This window comes from Cygnus atratus, chromosome 33 (genome assembly GCF_013377495.2).
Source record: "Cygnus atratus isolate AKBS03 ecotype Queensland, Australia chromosome 33, CAtr_DNAZoo_HiC_assembly, whole genome shotgun sequence".
NCBI lineage: Eukaryota > Metazoa > Chordata > Aves > Anseriformes > Anatidae > Cygnus > Cygnus atratus.
Window position 1 is genome coordinate 479,122 of NC_066394.1, and position 16,183 is coordinate 495,304.

General features: G+C 50.6%; 2 protein-coding genes across 2 annotated transcripts in view; both read left to right on the forward strand.

Annotated features, from left to right (window-relative positions):
• LOC118260323 (zinc finger protein 420-like) overlaps positions 1–16,183 on the forward strand; it is a 337,064-nt gene that overhangs the window by 24,829 nt on the left and 296,052 nt on the right. The window lies entirely within an intron of this gene.
• TNXB (tenascin XB) overlaps positions 1–16,183 on the forward strand; it is a 38,109-nt gene that overhangs the window by 3,287 nt on the left and 18,639 nt on the right. Inside the window, exons 5-18 of the mRNA XM_035570427.1 lie at positions 343–481; positions 611–1,317; positions 1,395–1,484; positions 1,663–1,950; positions 2,699–2,992; positions 3,766–4,053; positions 5,478–5,771; positions 8,069–8,362; positions 9,270–9,557; positions 10,492–10,785; positions 12,337–12,630; positions 12,892–13,179; positions 13,532–13,825; positions 15,480–15,773. Of these exons, the coding sequence (XP_035426320.1) occupies positions 343–481; positions 611–1,317; positions 1,395–1,484; positions 1,663–1,950; positions 2,699–2,992; positions 3,766–4,053; positions 5,478–5,771; positions 8,069–8,362; positions 9,270–9,557; positions 10,492–10,785; positions 12,337–12,630; positions 12,892–13,179; positions 13,532–13,825; positions 15,480–15,773 (4,146 nt within the window). The remainder of the gene's footprint in view (positions 1–342; positions 482–610; positions 1,318–1,394; positions 1,485–1,662; positions 1,951–2,698; positions 2,993–3,765; positions 4,054–5,477; positions 5,772–8,068; positions 8,363–9,269; positions 9,558–10,491; positions 10,786–12,336; positions 12,631–12,891; positions 13,180–13,531; positions 13,826–15,479; positions 15,774–16,183) is intronic.

Sequence of the window (16,183 nt, forward strand, 5' to 3'; positions counted from 1 at the left end):
CTGATGGATTCATGTGACCCTAGTATATCCCCACGTGTCCCCATGGGCCCATGTATCCCCACATCTACTGATACCTCCCTGTGCGTCCCTCTGTTCCCTGGGTCCAGATGTTTCCAGTCTGCCCCCACGAGTTTGTCTGTCCCAGTCCTTCCCCATGAGTCTGAGGGTTCCCAGTCTCTCTCTGTGGTCCCAGATGTCCACAGTCTGCCCCTATGTGTCCATGTGTCCTAGTCTGTTCCCATGTTCCATCCATCCCTGTGTCCCCCTGTGGGTCCCTGGGTTGTGGCAGATGGGGGGCTATTGGGGCCAGGCTGTTGACCCTGGTCCCCTTTGCTCTCACAGTGATTGCCCAGCCCCTGCCCACCCACAGGGGACCCCTGGGGTCCCCCACATTCCTCGCATCTCCAGTGGCCCCAGCATCACCATCAGCCCGAGGGTCTCCAGCATCCCCGCGGTCCCCAGTGTCACCAGCGTCCCCAGGGTCCCTGGGATCCCCGGCATCACCAGTATCACCGGATGCATCCCTGGTCTTACCAGGGTCCTTGGGGTCACCAGCGTCCCCAGCGTCTCCAAGGTCACTGGGATCCCCAGCATCTCCAGGGTCCCCGAGGTCACCAGCATTCCCGAGGTCTCCAGTGTCACCAGTGTCCCCGGCATCACCAGCTTCCCCTGAATCTTCATGGTCACCAGTGTCCCCAAGGTCCCCAGAGGCACCAGCATCCCCAGTATCCCCAAGGTCACCTGCATTTCCACAGTCCCCAGCATCACCACAGTCCCCCATTTTACCTTCATCTCCAAAGTCTCCGGTCTCCCCAGCATCTCCCATGTCCCCAGTGCTCCCAGGTGTTCCATCTCTGCATGACCTGGGGGCTAAGCTCTCGTCCTACAATGGGTCCTTGCAGCAGCGCCTGGAGAGCCACCTCCGGGCCACGGCCTTCCCTCTCCGGGGCAACCAGACAGTGCCTGCAGTAGCCCGTGCCATCCTCTCCTACCTGCTTCGCCGCAGCCCAGCCTCGCTGCGCCACCAGTTCCTCCGCCACCTCCAACAGAGTCCCCACCCCAAGCCCCAGCTTATGCCAGGGGCTGCCGGAGAGGCCCTTGTGGACCTGGATGGGCTGCAGGGCCACTCAGAGACTGTGGTGATCCGCTACCGGCCCCTGGGGGAGCTGGAGGGGGCCGAGGGGGAACTGCGGGTGCCAGGGGACACAGCAGTGGCCCGGGTGCCAGGGCTGGTGCCAGGGGCCATGTACCGGGTGGAGGTGCATGGCGTGGTGCAGGGGCGCGTCTCCAAGTCCTACACATCCCTGGTGACTGCAGGTGGGTGACAGGGACAGGGGTGGGGACAGCGTTGCATGGGGGCATCTAATAACCCCATACTGCTCTTTTGGTTGCAGGGGTAGGTGGCACCAGTGAGCCCCCGATAGACTGGGAGCATCTGTATGAGATGGAGCTGACTGAGCCTCAAGGTGCCATGGCCAAAGCAGGTACCCCCAAGTGATTCCTGGCAGCACTGGGGAAACCCAGGTGTTCGGGCTCACTAGCTCTTGGTATCCAAGTTGGGTGTGGTTGGAAGGAAGGAAGGAAGGAAGGACACATGGAATGATGAATGGATGGACACACAGATAGATGTTTATGCCTTGCATTGTGCCACCACCATTGCAGCCCCATCAGAGGAGGAACCACAACAGCAGCCTCGCTTGGGCGAGCTCACGGCCTCCCATGTGACACCCAACACTGTCCAGCTGGAATGGAACGTCCTTGAAGGCACCTTTGACTCCTTCACGGTGCAGTACAGGGATGCACAAGGCCAGCCACAGGCACTTGCTGTGGACGGTGGGTCCCGCACAGTGACTGTTCCTGGGCTGTTGCCTTCCCGCCGCTACAAGTTCAATCTGTACGGGGTGTGGGGGCGGAAACGTATTGGTCTTATCTCCACTGATGCCATCACAGGTGAGGGCTGCTGCATGCTCCATCCATGTTCCCTGTGGACCTCCATGTGGGGTCCTTGACCTTGAGAGATATAGGAACAGCCTTTGGCACTTGATTTGGTGGTAGGCTTGTGTGCATGCAAGGTCCAAGGGATGGAGAGATTTGTATGAAAGGATGGATGATTAGATGATTATGTGACTGGCTGATTAGATGGTAGATAAACTGATAATTGAGTGGATAGTGGAACAGATGTTTGGGATTGAATGGAAGGATTTCTGGATGGATGGGAAAATGGGTGGGTGGACTGATGAATGGATGGATAGATGAATAGATGGAACCATAGATGGGTGAAAGCATGTGTGCTTGGATGAATAATCAGATTGTTTAATGAATGACTAGATGGATGGTTACATGTTTAGTTATTTTTGTTCAAGTATCCATGAACATATGTGAGGGAGAAGAGGCATGGAAAGATGGTGGATGATTGGACGGAAGGATACGAGGATAGGTGGAAAGACTAATAGATGGATGGATGGACTCAAATACAAAATTGTGGAAGGCTGGCAGGCTGGATTAACTGGCAAAAGATAATTAGATGGATGACATTGGGAAAACAAATGGAGGAATGGGAAGATGGATAGATGGGTGAGCTGAGTGATGGGTGGGTGATTAGATGGATGGATGCACATATAAACTAATAGGTGCATGGATGAGTAGATAAAGGATGCTTGTCCCCTGTGTACCCTGTATTCTGCTGTCCCCATTACAGCCCCAGCACTCCCAAAGGAGGACCTGCCATCCCAGCCACGCCTGGGTGAGCTCACAGCCTCCCACGTAACCCCCGACTCCATCCAGCTGGAATGGAGCGTCCCCAAGGGCACCTTTGACTCCTTCACAGTGCAGTACAAGGATGCACAAGGCCAGCTGCAGGTGCTGCCTGTGGATGGTGATTCCCGCACAGTGACCGTGCCAGGGCTGTCACCATCCCGCCGCTACAAGTTCAACCTGTATGGGATGTGGGGACAGAAACGTCTGGGCCCCATCTCCACTGATGCTGTCACAGGTGAGGGCTGCTGTATGCCATGTCCTTGTCCCTTACACACTGTGGTTTTAGAGGAAAGTGAGAGCAAGGGCAGGGTCCATCCAGGGTCCTTGGCCCATTTAGAAAATGGGTGTATCTCTTGGGTTGTGCCTGGTGAATGGATGAAGGAATGGAGTGATGGGGGCAAGGAAAATTGTGGATGTGGGGATACTTCTTTTGGCAGTATCCCTGGTTAAGTGGCAGAAAAGGTGAAAGGCAGGATTTTTGGAAGGATGTTTGGTTGTGGATGTTTTCTATAAGAGTGGATATATTTTTAGGTGAGTGGGTGTGTGGATGGATGGAGAGATGGACTTAGGTTTGGGTGGATGGAGAACTGGAGAAATATCTGATCAATTAGTGGAATGAGAAACATTCTGATTAATTGGTGGAGGAAGGGAGTGGTGAGCGGAGAGCTAAATGAAAGTGTAAATCACTGATGGTTTGCTTGGATGTTTGGTGAAGGTCCTTGTTGTCTGATTAACAGGATGAATGGCTGGAGACGTGGATGAGTAGAAGTGTGGGTAGATGGTTTGTAAAGTGGTTTGTTTATAGTTGTAAGAATGGATGGAAGGACAGGTGGCTGGATGTACCTGAGGTAATAGTTGGAAGGCTGCTGAGTTGTGTCTAAGCATGTGTGGAAGGAAGGCTGCATAATAGACTGATGGACAATTGCATTGGTGGATGGATGAATGGATATCTAGGTGGACAAATGGGTTGATATGTATGCCCAGTATTGTGCTGTGTTGCAGCTGCAGTCATACCAGAGGAGGAACCACCATCTGAGCCACGCTTGGGTGACCTCACAGCCTCCCACGTCACCCCTGACTCCGTCCAGCTGGAATGGAGCATCCCTGAGGGCACCTTTGACTCCTTCGTGGTGCAGTACAGGGATGAGCAAGACCAGCCACAGGTGCTGCCCGTGGATGGAGATTCCCGCACAGTGACCGTGCCAGGGCTGTCACCATCCCGCCGGTACAAGTTCAACCTGTACGGGATGTGGGGACGGAAACGTCTGGGCCCCATCTCCACCGATGCTGTCACAGGTGAGGGCTGCTGTTTGCTGCACTTGCATCTCCTTGCAAGCCTTGGGTTTGGATCAGTGCAGGAGCTAGGCAAGGTTCTGGAATGAATCTCTTGAGACTTGTAGGAAAACAAAACATCTCTTGGGTGCTGAATACAATGAAGGGATGGAGGTATGAGAACATGCAATGTTGGAGTGATGAATGGATGGATGGATAAATGGATGGATGGACGGATGGACAAGTGTGTGTCTAGTTTACTGGCTGAATAGATGGGAGGGATGGATGGTAGGTCTGATGGGTAGTTCAGTGGAGACATGAATGGATGATGATAGATGGATAAACTGATGAATGGGTGGACATTTTGATAAGTTTGTGACTGATTCACACACTGAATAGTAGTTTGAATGACTGGATGTCTGCATGGTTAGATGAGAGGACGGAAGGGTGTATGGCTGGAGGGATGGTGTAACAGTCTGCTAGATGTCTGGTTGGTTGGAGGATTAGATGAAAGGTTAGATGGTAGTCTTAGAGAATTAGGATTCTCCTGTGAAGAAAGGCTGAGAGAGTTGAGGCTGCTCAGCCTGAAGAAGAGAAGGCTCTGGGGAAACCTTACTGAGGTTTTTCAATACTTAAAGGGGGCTTATAAAAAAGATGGAGAGCAACTTTTTTGCTCGGGTAGATAATCATAGGACAAGGGGGAATGGTTTTAGACTAAAAGAGGGGAGATTTAGATTAGTGGCTAGGATGAAATTCTTCTCTCAGAGGGTGGTGAGGCTCTGGAACAGGTTGCCCAGAGAGGTTATGGGTACCCCGGTGTTCAAGACCAAGTTAGATGAGGCCCTGAGCAGCCTGATCTACTGGGTGGCATCTCTGCCCATGGCAGGGAGGTTGGAACTAGATGATTTTGAGGTCCTTTCCAACCCAAGCCGTTCTATGATTCTGTGATTCTATGAAAGGTTGGAGCTGATGAGCATTTGATGGCCCTTTCAAAGTGGCTGTTTGACAATTTGATGATGATTCAGTGATTCACTGATTAATGGAGTAAGAAAAACCTGGATGAACACGTGGAAGCAGCAGGCAAAGTGCTAAATAAAAGACTAGATCATGGGCTGTTTGTTTGATTGGTCAAATCAAGGTGCTTGGTGACCGGATGATTATCTGGATGAATGTCTGGACAGATGGCTGAATAGAAGGGTGGATGGATGGTTGGAAGTGTTGTTTTTTTTTTTTTTTTGTGGTTACAAGTATGGATGAAGGGATGGGTGTGTGGATGTTTAGATGAACTGACAGTTGGGGGGATGCTGAGTGCAGTCTAATGGTGTATGGATGGAGGTTAGGTCAGTAAACTGGTGGAGAGTTCCATGGAAGGCTGAAAGAAAGACCGGAGGGTTGGACAAATGGACTGGAGCATGTTTATGGCATGCATTATGACCTGCATGTTGCAGCTGAAGTCAAGCTGAAAAAGAAACCACCATCCGAGCCACGCTTGGGCGACCTCACAGCCTCCCACGTCACCCCCAGTTCTGTCCAGCTGGAATGGAGCATCCCAGAAGGCACCTTTGACTCTTTCACGGTGCAGTACAAGGATGTGAAAGGCCTGCCACAGGTGCTGCCCGTGGATGGTGGTTCCCGCACAGTGACCGTGCCAGGGCTGTCACCATCCCGCCGCTACAAGTTCAACCTGTATGGGATGTGGGGGCGGAAACGTCTGGGCCCCATCTCCACTGATGCCATCACAGGTGAGGGTCTGATGCATGTTGTGTTCGTGTCCCCTGTGGGCCATGTGTTTTGAGTGTGACAGGAGTCTTTTGAGGGCCCGTGGTGCATAAATATGGATTGAGAGTCAGATGGACAATTGACTGGATGGATGGATGGGTGTACATTCATGTAAACAGCTACATCAAAGAAATGAAAAATGACTGGTTGGTTGAGTTTCCTGGCAGTTAGATGACTGTTGATGAATGTATGGACAGACAGATGAATAGAAGGATGGATGACAGATGGATAGTTTGGAGCTTACATGGACAGCTTCTGTAGATGATGAATGGGTAGATAGAGTTCAGAGATGAGGGAATGATTAATTGAATTTATGGATGTAAGGATGGATTGTTGAGTAAACAAAGAGATGCAAATATGGAGGAATGAAGTGACAGAGGTAGGGAAGGAAGGACTGAGAAATGTTTCTGCCCTGCATTGTGCCCTTTGTGTTGCAGCTACAGTCGAACTGGAAAATAAACCATCTGAACCACACCTGGGGCAGCTCACAGCCTCCCACATCACCCCTGACTCTGTCCAGCTGGAATGGAGCGTCCCTGAAGGCACCTTTGACTCCTTCACGGTGCAGTACAAGGATGCACAAGGCCAGCCGCAGGCACTGCCCGTGGACGGTGGTTCCCGCACAGTGACCGTGCCAGCGCTGTCACCATCCCGCCGCTACAAGTTCAACCTGTATGGGATGTGGGGACGGAAACGTCTGGGCCCCATCTCCACTGATGCTGTGACAAGTGAGGCCTGCTGCATGCCGTGTCCTTTTCACGTGCACACCTGGGTTTTAGAGCATAGTGGGAGTCGGGCATTGTCCTTCCAGGTTCCTTGGTCTTTCTGGGAAATGAGCACACCTCTTGGTCTCTGACTGGGGAATGGAGGGATGGGTATGTGTAGTTAAGTTTTGAGAGGTTGAGAGAGACATTGGTATACATATATATGTATAGATAGGTGGATGAATGGAAGGATGGATGAAAGGCTGGTGTGGTGGTTTTACCTTGCTAGCCAGCTGAACTCCACCACAACTGCTCTCTCACACCTCCTCCTCAGAAGAGGAGGGGAAGAAGAAAAGGAAAGAAACAACTCACGGGTTGAGATAAGGATAATATAATTAAAGGAAAAATAATTATTAAGGGAAAATTATTATTAATTAAATAATGTAACTATAGGGAAAAGGGAAAGGGAAAAGGGAAAAAAAAACAAAAAAACAAGCAAAGGCCGTGTGGAAGTGCAGAGGAAAGAAATGATTCTCTACTTCCCACCAACGAGCGATGCTTGACCACGTTCTTGAAGCAGGGCCTCAACGCACATAGCCATTGTTCGGGAGGACAGGTGTTTTCATAATGAGAGCCCACCCCTCCCCTCTTCTTCCTTTTTCCACCTTTTATTGGTGAGTGTGACACCATGTGGTATGGAATATCCCTTTGGTTGATTTAGGCCAGCTGTCCTGGTGAGGTTCCTTCCTCACCTCTTGCCCACCCCCAGCCCTCTGGCTCTGGGGGACGTTAGAGGGAATCTTGATTCTGTGCCAATATTGCTCAGCGGTAGACACAACACTGATGTGATACCAATGCTGTTCTAGCTGCAAGTGCAGAGCACAGTCTTGTATGGGCTGCTGCAGGGAAAGTTAAATCCATCCCAGCCAGACCCAATACAACCTCCACCCCTTATTCCGTAACATTTATGTCACTCTCAGGTCCCACATACTTAGTATATAAGTATTTAGTATCTCATCACCATTGTTCCTTCTCCTTTAAGAGATTGATAGGTAGGTACTTCTTTTCATTCTATAGGCCTTTCCCAAAAAATGTTCATTCTGGATTGATGGTTGGGTCAATAAAGTGATGGAGAATTGCATAGATGGCTGAGTGAAACTGGAACATCTCTTATGTGGTAGCTGGTTAATGGATGGAGTGATAGAGAGACATGGGCAAGAAAACTTGTGGATATGGACAGAGTGCGCTTTGGCAGGATCTATGGATAAGCGGCAGGAAAGCGGAAAGGATGTATGTTTGGAAGGATGTCCGGTTGTGAATATCTGTTGGTCTGTAATAGCGAGGATATGTCTTGGATGGTTGGTAGGATGGTTGGTAGGAAGATTGGTAGGATGGATGGATGCAGGGAGAGAGGGAATGCTGAATTTAGTACACAAGCGTAAGGGCTGCTGGTTAGGTTAATAAATAGATAGTTGTATGGATGAGTGAAGAGAAGGCTTGATGGATGGATGGACTGCGAAATGCTTGTGCCCCGCAATGTGTCTTCCATGTTGCAGGTGCAGTAGAGCAGGAAAAAGAACCACCATCCGAGCCACGCCTGGACGACCTCACAGCCTCCCACATCACCCCTGACTCAGTCCAGCTAGAATGGAGTGTCCCTGAGGGTAACTTTGACTCCTTCACAGTGCAATACAAGGATGCACAAGGCCAGCCACAGGTGCTGCCTGTGGATGGAGATTCCCGCACAGTGACCGTGCCAGGGCTGTCACCATCCCGCCGCTACAAGTTCAACCTGTATGGGATGTGGGGACGGAAACGTCTGGGCCCCATCTCCACTGATGCTGTCACAGGTGAGGGTTCCTGCGTTCCGTGTCCATGTCCTTGGACGCCTTGGTTTGGATTCTCAGTGGGAGCAGAGGTAGGCTGCTTCCAAAGTCCTTGGCACTTCTGGGAAACAGGTGCATCTCTTGTGTGGTACCTGGTTAATGGATGGAGCGATGGAATAATAAGTTGATAGATAGTTGTATGGATGAGTGAAGGGAAGACTTGATGGATGGACGGACTGCGAAATGTTTATGCCCTGCAATGTGTCCTCCATGTTGCAGCTGCAGTCCAGCCGGAAAAGGAACCACCATCCGAGCCACGCTTGGGCGACCTCACAGCCTTCCACGTCACCCCTGACTCAGTCCAGCTAGAATGGAGTGTCGCTGAGGGTACCTTTGACTCCTTTGTGGTGCAGTACAAAGATGCACAAGGCCAGCCACAGGTGCTGCCTGTGGATGGTGGATCCCACACAGTGACCGTGCCAGGGCTGTCACCATCCCGCCGCTACAAGTTCAACCTGTATGGGATGTGGGGGCGGAAACGTCTGGGCCCTGTCTCCACTGATACTGTCACAGGTGAAGGCTTCTGTGTGCCATGTCTGTGTCTCCTGCATGCCTTGGTTCTGGAGTTGGCTGGGTTTGGGGTCAGAGACCTTCTAGGGTCCTTGCCCCATCAGGGAAACAGTTACATCTCTTCGCCTCTGACTGGGGAATGCACGGATGGATGAGTGCAGGGAAGTTTGGAGAGATGAAGGGTCATAGTGGTAGACAGACGGATAGTCAGGTGGAGAGATGGCAGAATGGAAGAAATGCTGAATTCCTGGTTAGTTCAATAAAGTGGTGTATAGTTGCATGAATGGGTAGATAGAAAGTTGGACGGATGGAACGGAGGATGTTTATGTCCTTCAATGTGCCCTCCGCATTGCAGCTGCAGTCCAGCTGGAAAAGGAACCACCATCCGAACCAAACCTGGGTGACCTCACAGCCTCCCACATCACCCCTGACTCAGTCCAGCTGGAATGGAGCGTCCCCGAGGGCACCTTTGACTCCTTCGTGGTGCAGTACAAAGATGCACAAGGCCAGCCACAGGTGCTGCCCGTGGATGGTGGGTCCCGCACAGTGACCGTGCCAGGGCTGTCACCATCCCGCCGCTACAAGTTCAACCTGTATGGGATGTGGGGACGGAAACGTCTGGGCCCCATCTCCACTGATGCTGTCACAGGTAACAGCTGATGTATGTCAAATCCGTGCTCCCTGTATACAATGAGTTTGGATTCAGTCAGGAACCTCATGAATGCACATGATGGGTTCCTTCTGCTCTGCAGGAAATGGGAACATGTCTTGGTCACTGTCTGGAGAATGGATGAGTGGTTGAGTGTCAGGCAGGCTGGGGAGAAGGAGGGATAGATCAGTAGTCAGATGTTTAGGTAGGTGGCTGGATGTTTGGATGGGCAAAAGTCTGTATTTTTGTACGCCTGTTTGGCTTGTTGGGTGGCTGATTATCTTCTGTGTAGCTTTTTGGATGAAGGAACAGAGAGAAGAATGAATGAATTTTGAGTTCATTGAGCGGATGGAGTTCTGGACAGAAACAAGGTTTTGTGCATGTAAAGAGGAATCTGAAATGGGTGGTTGGATGAATGGAAAAGAGAATGGTTAGATGGAAAACCAGGTGAATGCATGCTTGGAAGATAGGATGGAGAATGGAATGAATACATGGACTGAGAGTCAGACGGACAAATGACTGGATGGATGGATGGCTGGACGGATGTTCACGCAAACAGCTATTTCAAAGGAAAGAGAAATGACTGGTTGGTTGAGTTTCTTGGCAGTTGGATAATTCTTCTGATGAATGTATGGACAGATGGATGAATAGAAGGATGGATGGACAGCAGGATGGATGAAGATGGTTCAATGCTTACATGGACAGCTTCTGTAGATGATGAATGGCCAGATAAGAGTTCAGAGATAGATTATTTTTTTAATTTATGGATGGAAGGATGGATTGTTGAGCACACCAATGGAAAGGTGGAGGGATGAAGGGAGGTGAAAGGGAGAAAGAAAGAGAAGAGAAGAAGGGAGGAAGGGAGGGAGGGAGAGAGGAAGGAAGATATGGAAGCACTCGGGGAATAGACTCCTTTGTGCCCTCCGCATTGCAGCTGCAGTCCAGCCAGAAAAGGAACCACCAGCTGAACCACACCTGGGGGATCTCACAGCCTCCCACGTCACCCCTGACTCAATCCAGCTGGAATGGAGTGTCCCCGAGGGCACCTTTGACTCCTTCGTGGTGCAGTACAAGGATGCACAAGGCCAGCCACAGGTGCTGCCTGTGGATGGAGATTCCCACACAGTGACCGTGCCAGGGCTGTCACCATCCCGCCGCTACAAGTTCAACCTGTATGGGATGTGGGGACAGAAACGTCTGGGCCCCATCTCCACTGATGCTGTCACAGGTGAGGGTTCCTGCGTTCCATGTCCGTGTCCTTGGACACCTTGTTTTGGATTCTCAGTGGGAGCAGAGGTAGGCTGCTTCCAAAGTCCTTGGCACTTCTGGGAAACAGGTGCATCTCTTGTGTGGTACCTGGTTAATGGATAGCTGGGTGGAAGGATAGAATCATAGAGTCATTAAGGTTGGAAAGACCTCCAAGATCATCTGGTCCAACCATCCCTCCACCACCTATATCACCCGCTAAACCATGTCCCTAAGCACCACTTCCAACCTTTCCTTAAACAACCCCAGGGACGGTGACTCATTACCTCCCTGGGCAACCCATTCCAATGCCTGGCTACACTTTCTGAGAAGAAATGTCTCCTAATTTCCAGCCTGAACTTCCCCTGGCACATCTTGAGGCCATTCCCTCTAATCCTATTGTTATTTATCTGCGAGAAGAGGTTGACCCCCAGCTTTCCACAGCTTTCTTTCAGGTAGTTGTAGAGAGCCATAAGGTCTCCCCGAGCCTCCTCTTCTCCAGACTAAACAAGCCCAGTTCCTTCAAGCGCTCCTTATAGGACTTGTGTTCCAGGCCCTTCACCAGCTTTGTAGCCTTTCTCTGGACACGTTCCAGGGCCTCAATGTCCTTCTTGTAGTGAGGGGCCCAAAACTGAACACAGTACTCGAGGTGTGGCCTCACCAGAGCAGAGTACAGGGGGACGATCACCTCCCTGTTCCTGATGGCTACACTATTCCTGATACAAGCCAGGATGCCCTTGGCCTTCTTGGCCACCTGAGCACACTGCCAGCTCATGTTCTTGCAAGCTTCGATCAACACCCCCAGATCCTTTTCCTTTGCACAGCTTTTCAACCATGCTGCCCCAAGCCTGTAGCATTGCATGGGGTTGTTGTGACCAAAGTGCAGGACCCGGCACTTAGTCATGTTGAACCTCATCCCATTGCCCTCTGCCCATTGATCCAACCTGCCCAGGTCCCTCTGCAGGGCCTTCGTACCCTCCAGCAGATTGACACTTTCCCCCAGCTTGGTGTCATCTGCAAGGATGGTGTAAGGAAGGTTGTGGATATGGACAGAGTGCGCTGTTTGGCAGGATCTATGGATAAGTGGCAGGAAAGATAAAAGGATGTATTTTTGGAAGGGTGTCTGGCTGTGGATGTCTTTTAGTCTATAAGAGTGAGGATATGTCTTGGGTGGTTGATAGGATGAATGGTTGGTATCATGGAAGTTTAGTTCACTGGCTGTTTATTTGGACGGTCAGTCAAGCTGCTTGATGACTGGATGATTATCTGGATGAATACCTGGATGGGTGGCTGAGTAGAAGGGTAGATGGATGGTTGGAAGGAAGGTTTTGTTTTGTGATGGTTGAAGGGATGTTAGGGTGGATGTTTGGATGAGTTGGCAGTTGAGGGGATGATGAATTTAGTGCACAAGTGTGAGGGTTGATGGTTAGGTTAATAAATTGATAGGTAGTTGTATGGATGAGTGAAGAGAAGGCTTGATGGATGGATGGACTGCAAAATGCTTGTGCCCTGCAATGTGTCCTCCATGTTGTAGCCACAGTAGAGCCAGAAAAGGAACCACCATCCGAGCCACGCCTGGACGACCTCACAGCCTCCCACATCACCCCTGACTCAGTCCAGCTAGAATGGAGTGTCCCCGAGGGCACCTTTGACTCCTTCACAGTGCAATACAAGGATTCACAAGGCCAGCCACAGGTGCTGCCTGTGGATGGAGATTCCCGCACAGTGACCGTGCCAGGGCTGTCACCATCCCGCCGCTACAAGTTCAACCTGTATGGGATGTGGGGACGGAAACGTCTGGGCCCCATCTCCACTGATGCTGTCACAGGTGAGGGTTCCTGCGTTCCGTGTCCATGTCCTTGGACGCCTTGGTTTGGATTCTCAGTGGGAGCAGAGGTAGGCTGCTTCCAAAGTCCTTGGCACTTCTGGGAAACAGGTGCATCTCTTGTGTGGTACCTGGTTAATGGATGGAGCGATGGAATAATAAGTTGATAGATAGTTGTATGGATGAGTGAAGGGAAGACTTGATGGATGGATGAACTGCGAAATGTTTATGCCCTGCAATGTGTCCTCCATGTTGCAGCTGCAGTCCAGCCGGAAAAGGAACCACCATCCGAGCCACGCTTGGGCGACCTCACAGCCTCCCATGTCACCCCTGACTCCGTCCAGCTGGAATGGAGTGTCGCTGAGGGTACCTTTGACTCCTTTACGGTGCAGTACAAGGATGCACAAGGCCAGCCACAGGTGCTGCCTGTGGATGGTGGATCCCACACAGTGACCGTGCCAGGGCTGTCACCATCCCGCCGCTACAAGTTCAACCTGTATGGGATGTGGGGGCGGAAACGTCTGGGCCCTGTCTCCACTGATACTGTCACAGGTGAAGGCTTCTGTGTGCCATGTCTGTGTCTCCTGCATGCCTTGGTTCTGGAGTTGGCTGGGTTTGGGGTCAGAGACCTTCTAGGGTCCTTGCCCCATCAGGGAAACAGTTACATCTCTTCGCCTCTGACTGGGGAATGCACGGATGGATGAGTGCAGGGAAGTTTGGAGAGATGAAGGGTCATAGTGGTAGACAGATGGATAGTCAGGTGGAGAGATGGCAGAATGGAAGAAATGCTGAATTGCTGGTTAGTTCAATAAAGTGGTGTATAGTTGCATGAATGGGTAGATAGAAAGTTGGACGGATGGAACGGAGGATGTTTATGTCCTTCAATGTGCCCTCCGCATTGCAGCTGCAGTCCAGCTGGAAAAGGAACCACCATCCGAACCAAACCTGGGGGAGCTCACAGCCTCCCACATCACCCCTGACTCAGTCCAGCTGGAATGGAGCGTCCCCGAGGGCACCTTTGACTCCTTCGTGGTGCAGTACAAGGATGCACAAGGCCAGCCACAGGTGCTGCCCGTGGATGGTGGGTCCCGCACAGTGACCGTGCCAGGGCTGTCACCATCCCGCCAGTATAAGTTCAACCTGTATGGGATGTGGGGACGGAAACGTCTGGGCCCCATCTCCACTGATGCTGTCACAGGTGAGGGCTGCTGCATTCCATGCCCATGTCCCTTTTGTGCTGTGAGTTTGGAGTCTGGCAGGAACCTTGTGAAGGCCTGTGGTATGTTCCTTCAGTCCTGTGCAAAATGGGAACATGTCTTGGTCACTGTCTGGGGAATGGATGAATGGATGGATGAATGCAGGTACTTTTGGTGAGGTGGAGGGATTTATTGTTAGATATATGTATAAATAGGTGGTTAGATCAAATAGTTGACAAAAGGGTGGATTTTTGAATGCTTGTTTCACTTGTTGGATGGCAGGTTGATTGTAATCTGTTCAGTAGTTTGGATGGAAGAATTGATAGAGGAATAAATGATTGGTGAGACCACTGGATGGATGTAGTATGGTTGGAATTAAGGTATTTTGGATACATGTTTCGCTTGTTTGATGTCTGGTTGATTATCATCTGTCTAGCTTTTTTGATGGAAGTACAGATGAAAAAAAGTAAATGAATGGTGAGATCGTTGGATGGATGGAGTACTGGATAGACTCGAAGCCTTCTGAATGCAGAGAGAAATTTGGAAATGGGTGGTTGGATGAATGGAAGCCAACATGGTTAAATGGAAAAATAGATGAATTGATGTTAGGAAGATTGGATGGAGAAATGCATGCATATATGGACTGAGAAACAGATGAGTAAATGCATGGATGGATGTAGGTTTGAACAAACAGCTATGTCAAAGGAAAGAGAAATGACTCACTGGTTGAGTTTGTTGGCAGTTGGATGATTGAACTCATGAATGTATGGACAGATGGATGTATAGAAAGGTGATGGACAGAAGGATGGATAGTTCAATGCTTACATGGACTGCTGCTGTAGATGATGAATGGGTAGATAGAGTTCAGAGATGGAGGGATGATCTGTTTAATTCATGCATGGAAGGATGGATTGTTGAGTAAACAAATTGACAAAAAAAATGGAGCAATGAAGTGAGGGAGGAAGGGAAGGAAGGACAGACAAATGTTTATGCCCTGCACTTTACCCTCTGTTTTACAGATGCAGTCGAAGTGGAAGAGGAGCCACCATCGGAGCCACACATGGGGGAGCTTGTGGCCTCCCACATAAAACCCAACTCAATCCAGCTGGAATGGAGCATCCCCGAGGGCACCTTTGACTCATTCACAGTGCAGTACAGGGATGTTCAAGGTCAGACACAGGTGCTGCCCGTGGACGGTGGTTCCCGCACAGTGACTGTGTCTGGGTTGTCACCATCCCATAGCTACCAGTTCAACCTGTACGGGTTGTGGGGGAGGAAACATCTGGGCCCCATCTCCACTGATGCTGTCACAGGTGAGGACTGCTGTATGCCATGTCTCCGTTCCTTGAAAAGCTTTGTTTTGGAGCACTTTGGAAGCAGGGACAGGGTCCATCTAGGCTCTTTGGCTCTCCTGAGAAACAGGAATATCTCTTGGCTACTGACTGGGGAATGGGGGGAAGGATGGGTGTAGGCAAGTCTGGAGATGTGGAGGGGTAGACAGATGTATTGCTGGGTAGAGAGACAGAAGGATGGATGAAATGCTGAATTGATAGTTAAGTCAATAAACTGATGGATAGCTGCATGGATGGGTGGATAGAAAACTGGACGGATAGAAGGGGGGATGTTTGTGCCTGCATTGTGTCCTCTCTGTAGCAGCTGCAGTCGAGACCGAAAAGGAACCACCATCTGAGCCACACCTGGGTGACCTTGTGGCCTCCCACATCACTCCCAACTCCGTCCAGCTGGAATGGAGCATCCCCGAGGGCACCTTTGACTCCTTCGTGGTGCAGTACAAGGATGCACAAGGCCAGCCACAGGTGCTGCCTGTGGACAGTGGTTCTCGCACAGTGACTGTGCCAGGGCTGTCACCATCCCACCGCTACAAGTTCAACCTGTATGGGATGTGGGGGCAGAAACGTCTGGGCCCCATCTCCACTGATGCTGTCACAGGTGAGGGCTAATAAATGCCAAGTCCATGTCCCCTGCAGGACATGAGTTTGGAGTAAGTCAGGAGTCTTGCAAGGGTCTTTGCAGGGCCCCTTCTGCCCTGTGGGAATTGAGATCATATCTTTGTCACTAACAGCGGAATGGTTAAATAGATGAGTGCCAACGAAGTTGTGGAGATGTAGGAATAGATTGTTAAACAGGTGTATAGGTAGGTGACTAGATAGTAGAATGGCCAAAAGGATGGCGAGTTGATTATCATCTATTTAGCTTTTTGGATGAAAGAGTGGATGGAGGAATAAGTGAGTGGTTCGTCATTTGGATGGATGGAGTACTGCATGGATATTATCAAAGTGTTCTGAATGCTAAGAGTAATCTGGAAATGGGTGGTTGGATGAGTGGAAGCCAGAATGGTT